The sequence below is a fragment of the Procambarus clarkii genome, chromosome 92, assembly GCF_040958095.1.
Source record: "Procambarus clarkii isolate CNS0578487 chromosome 92, FALCON_Pclarkii_2.0, whole genome shotgun sequence".
In the NCBI taxonomy this organism is placed as follows: domain Eukaryota; kingdom Metazoa; phylum Arthropoda; class Malacostraca; order Decapoda; family Cambaridae; genus Procambarus; species Procambarus clarkii.
Genome location: NC_091241.1, coordinates 10,845,947 through 10,849,600, shown reverse-complemented (window position 1 = coordinate 10,849,600; position 3,654 = coordinate 10,845,947). Strand labels below are relative to the sequence as shown.

Genomic DNA, 3,654 nt, shown 5'->3' with positions numbered 1-3,654 from the left:
CTGGAGAGAGTGGCCGGGGCGGTAGTCAACAGGTGCCAGCACATATTTATCCCCCCAACCTACCGCTCTATATATAACCCTATATAAACACCACGGACCAACCAAACAACCTAAACTAGACTAGACTAACTAAAGACAATAATAACAAACAATGAAGAGGTGAAAGGAGAAGCATAAATGGCGATATGAGGGAGATAGAGGAGAGAGAAGTGTGCGGCAGCGAGGCAGGTGGTGGCAGTGTTGCCAGATTGGGCTACAAATAGCGAATTGGGCTACTTTTGAGAGCCCCGCGCTCCCAAATTTTTAATTTCGCTACTTGCTACATTTGGGCTAATTAAAAAGCAAAATGTGCTAAATTGGGCTATTAAAGTTAAGAATGTACGATTGCGAGTTACATGAAAGTAACTAAGCTATAAATAATTGTAATTAATAATAATTGGAAATATTAATTAATACTAAATAATATTATTTAATAAATTAGTCCCAATTCAATGCAGAGTTTTCTTCCAAGCACAGAAACTTGTAAATATAAATACAAGATAATAGATAGATCGATAAATAAATAGACAACTTTCAAATATTGCACCAAGTAATGGCGAGAGGAAAAAAACTAGACAATATACATTATATTTGAAATTAATAATGGATGAATCTTAATAAATTGGTGTATGTTTGTATGTATACCAGACAAAGTCCATTTAATGGCAGAATTTAGCCATTTTGTGTAAAAACTTTTATATCTCATATTATTAATTATAACAGTAATTGAAAAAAGTCATAGTTTGTATATACAAGAGATGAAACAGAGAGCCATGAGCTAGACCGATGTACTGAGTCCATAAGGAGGCCGAGCTTCCAGAAATACCTTCCTGTGATTGGCTATTGCAGGGAATACCAACACTCTTTTTATGAATAAAATTTAAACTAAGAATAGGTCCTTGTGCACAACAACAAGGTTGTTGTAAAAAAGAACAACAATTTCTGTTTTGCACCTGACAGAAATCTCCATCTAACTGAATAATTTACTCGAATAAGAGGGCAGAGCAGTGTATCATTATTTGTGTCAAGGCAACCCCCAATAATAACGTCCCAAGTTAGGTAGCCAGCCCATGTTTCTGTAACACTCGTTACATCCTGTAGTATTTAATTATCACTATGTTAATATTTTTAAATACTTAACATTTCACTTTTTAGGTAGATTAAAGTTGAAGCAGAATGTCATAAGCAAGGATGGTGTGCTGAATAAATATGATTTATTAAGTGGATGGAGCCTTTAGCTGATCCCTTCCTGTGATTGGCTGTTGTATGAATGTCAACAAAGAGTTTCTACCAATGATATGCCATTTATTATGCACCCCATACCATCTGTGGGCGGAGCTAGGAACTTCCTACCCGAGCACAACAACCCGCCTTATGGGTTGCTGTTTGGCTATTTATAGTGCGTTGGAAAAAACAGAGATGGCGTTAGTTGTATTTTGCAGGGTAATTTGTTATAAGTGCAATTTGATGTCAACAGATGGCGTAAGCTGTATCTTATGGCCACTGTTGACCAGCTAGTTGATAGTGTTCTCTTCTGCCGACAGATGGCATCAGCTGTATTATTATTACTTCCGAATTCGATTTAAACACTGATCTACAAATCCTTTGGCTTATGATAAGGTTTTATACAATTTATGATAAGTATTAGATAACTGTAGTTCCGCAATTACTTTTATTTATCAACTGTTCAGGATATCATCATATAACGTCTGGTTAGGACGTACTGCTCTCGATTGATGAAGATTAAGCCACCAAAGAAGTGGCACGGGCATGAATAGCCCGTAAATACTGCTCTCGTAATATTATTCAGGGGGGTGGGGGAACTATCAAGTGAAAGCGCCAAGCCATTACGACTATATAGCACTCGGAAGGGGTCAGGATACGGAATTAGGATGGAACGGGGGAAAGGAATGGTGCCCAACCTCTTGGGCGGTCGGGGATTGAACGCGGACCTGTAGGAAACGAGACCGTCGCTCTACCGTCCAACCCAAGTGGTTAAGCGTAATATTATTAAAACAACAATTTATGCATATAATAACAGCATTTCACACTAAAAACACTTGGATATATTGAAATTTGGTAGTGAATTCCAATCTAGGAATCTCCTATGACTAAACTACTTTTAATCATTTTTATGTACTTACTACTTATTTTTAAATTATTAAGTACTTATTATAATAATTAAATAAATTATTTTATTTAATATTTAAATTAAATGATAAAATAATAGGTAATAATAAATCATTGTGTAGAGGGACAGGCAGCCAGTGTATATATACATGTTAGGCTTACACCAAGGTCCCACAAAGGTGCCACAAAGGTGCCAAATTAAAGACTGGGTGCTGCCGGGGCGGGCCCAAGGGCTGCTGGCGGCCCTGGCCAGGCTGAACTTCCGCGCCCTTATAATCACCATTGTTTAATCATCTTCACAGGGAGAAACAACTGTAAATATAGGAATAGTTTATTACAACATACACGGTAAAGAAAACAGCTCGGAAATAAAGCTGTCGAAAAAACATTAAAGTCCACTTCAAGTTCAAGTATGTTTATTGAGACAATAAAAAAAATACATCTCAAAGGGATAGAGTAGCTTAGGCTATTTCTACCCTCCCCCACCCTTCTTCTTCAAGTCCCTCAAGGGGCGCACATATTCAGTGAGTACAAATACACAAATCACAATACAAGAATCCCAAAATGATCTGCTACCAGGACAAACATATCAATTTTGACACTAGCTCTCCACATATGTCAGTTGCTTAATTTAGAACCTGTACTTGAGGTCGATCTCGAACCCATTGTTGATATGACGACTTATATTGAATTTTATAACTAGCTCATCAAGATTGTAACTTGCTTAGCTAAATGAATTGTGGGGTTCAGTCCCTGAGCCCCATTATGTGCCTCTGTAACCCTTTCCACTACCACCCACAAGATGGGTATGGGGTGCATAATAAATGAACTAAACTAAACTAAAAAAACAAGAATCCCATTTAACATAGCAGGTTAAAATAGGAAGCACAGCATACAAGTGAGTTACAAGTTACAAGGGAACAAGTGATGTATATATATATATATATATATATATATATATATATATATATATATATATATATATATATATGTGTGTGTGTGTGTGTGTGTGTGTGTGTGTGTGTGTGTGTGTGTGTGTGTGTGTGTGTGTGTGTGTGTGTGTGTGTGTGTGTGTGTGTGTGTGTGTGTGTGTGTGTGTGTGTGTGTGTGTGTGTGTGTGTGTGTGTGTGTGTGTGTGTGTGTGTGTGTATACTCTATATATCAAAATATATATTACTTTGAACCCCATATCATTCACTAAAAAAGATTGGGCTACTCTTATCACAAATTCGCTACTTTCAGAGTGTCAGCTCGCTACTCTCAGCAATTTAGATCTGGCAACCGTGTTGTGGTGGGCCTCAGTGAGTGGCTCAGCTGTGGTAGGCGAAGGTGGTGTGTGTACTGTTACCTCGAGGATTCAACACTCCACCACACACAGGGGAGGATTTAGGCCACATAGGCATATCAAGGATACCTTAGGAGGATGTGGCAGCCTACTCACCTGCAAGTTACAGGTAAGAGGTGAAGTAGGACAAGCTGAGAGGG

General features: G+C 38.0%; 1 protein-coding gene across 1 annotated transcript in view; it reads left to right on the top strand.

The window, feature by feature from the left end:
• Window positions 1–3,453: 3,453 nt before the first annotated feature.
• Window positions 3,454–3,654, top strand: part of LOC123775061 (uncharacterized) — a 67,371-nt gene continuing 67,170 nt past the window's right edge. The window contains 1 exon segment of the mRNA XM_045769860.2: window positions 3,454–3,623. Coding sequence (XP_045625816.2) covers window positions 3,593–3,623 — 31 coding nt within the window. The 5' untranslated portion in view covers window positions 3,454–3,592.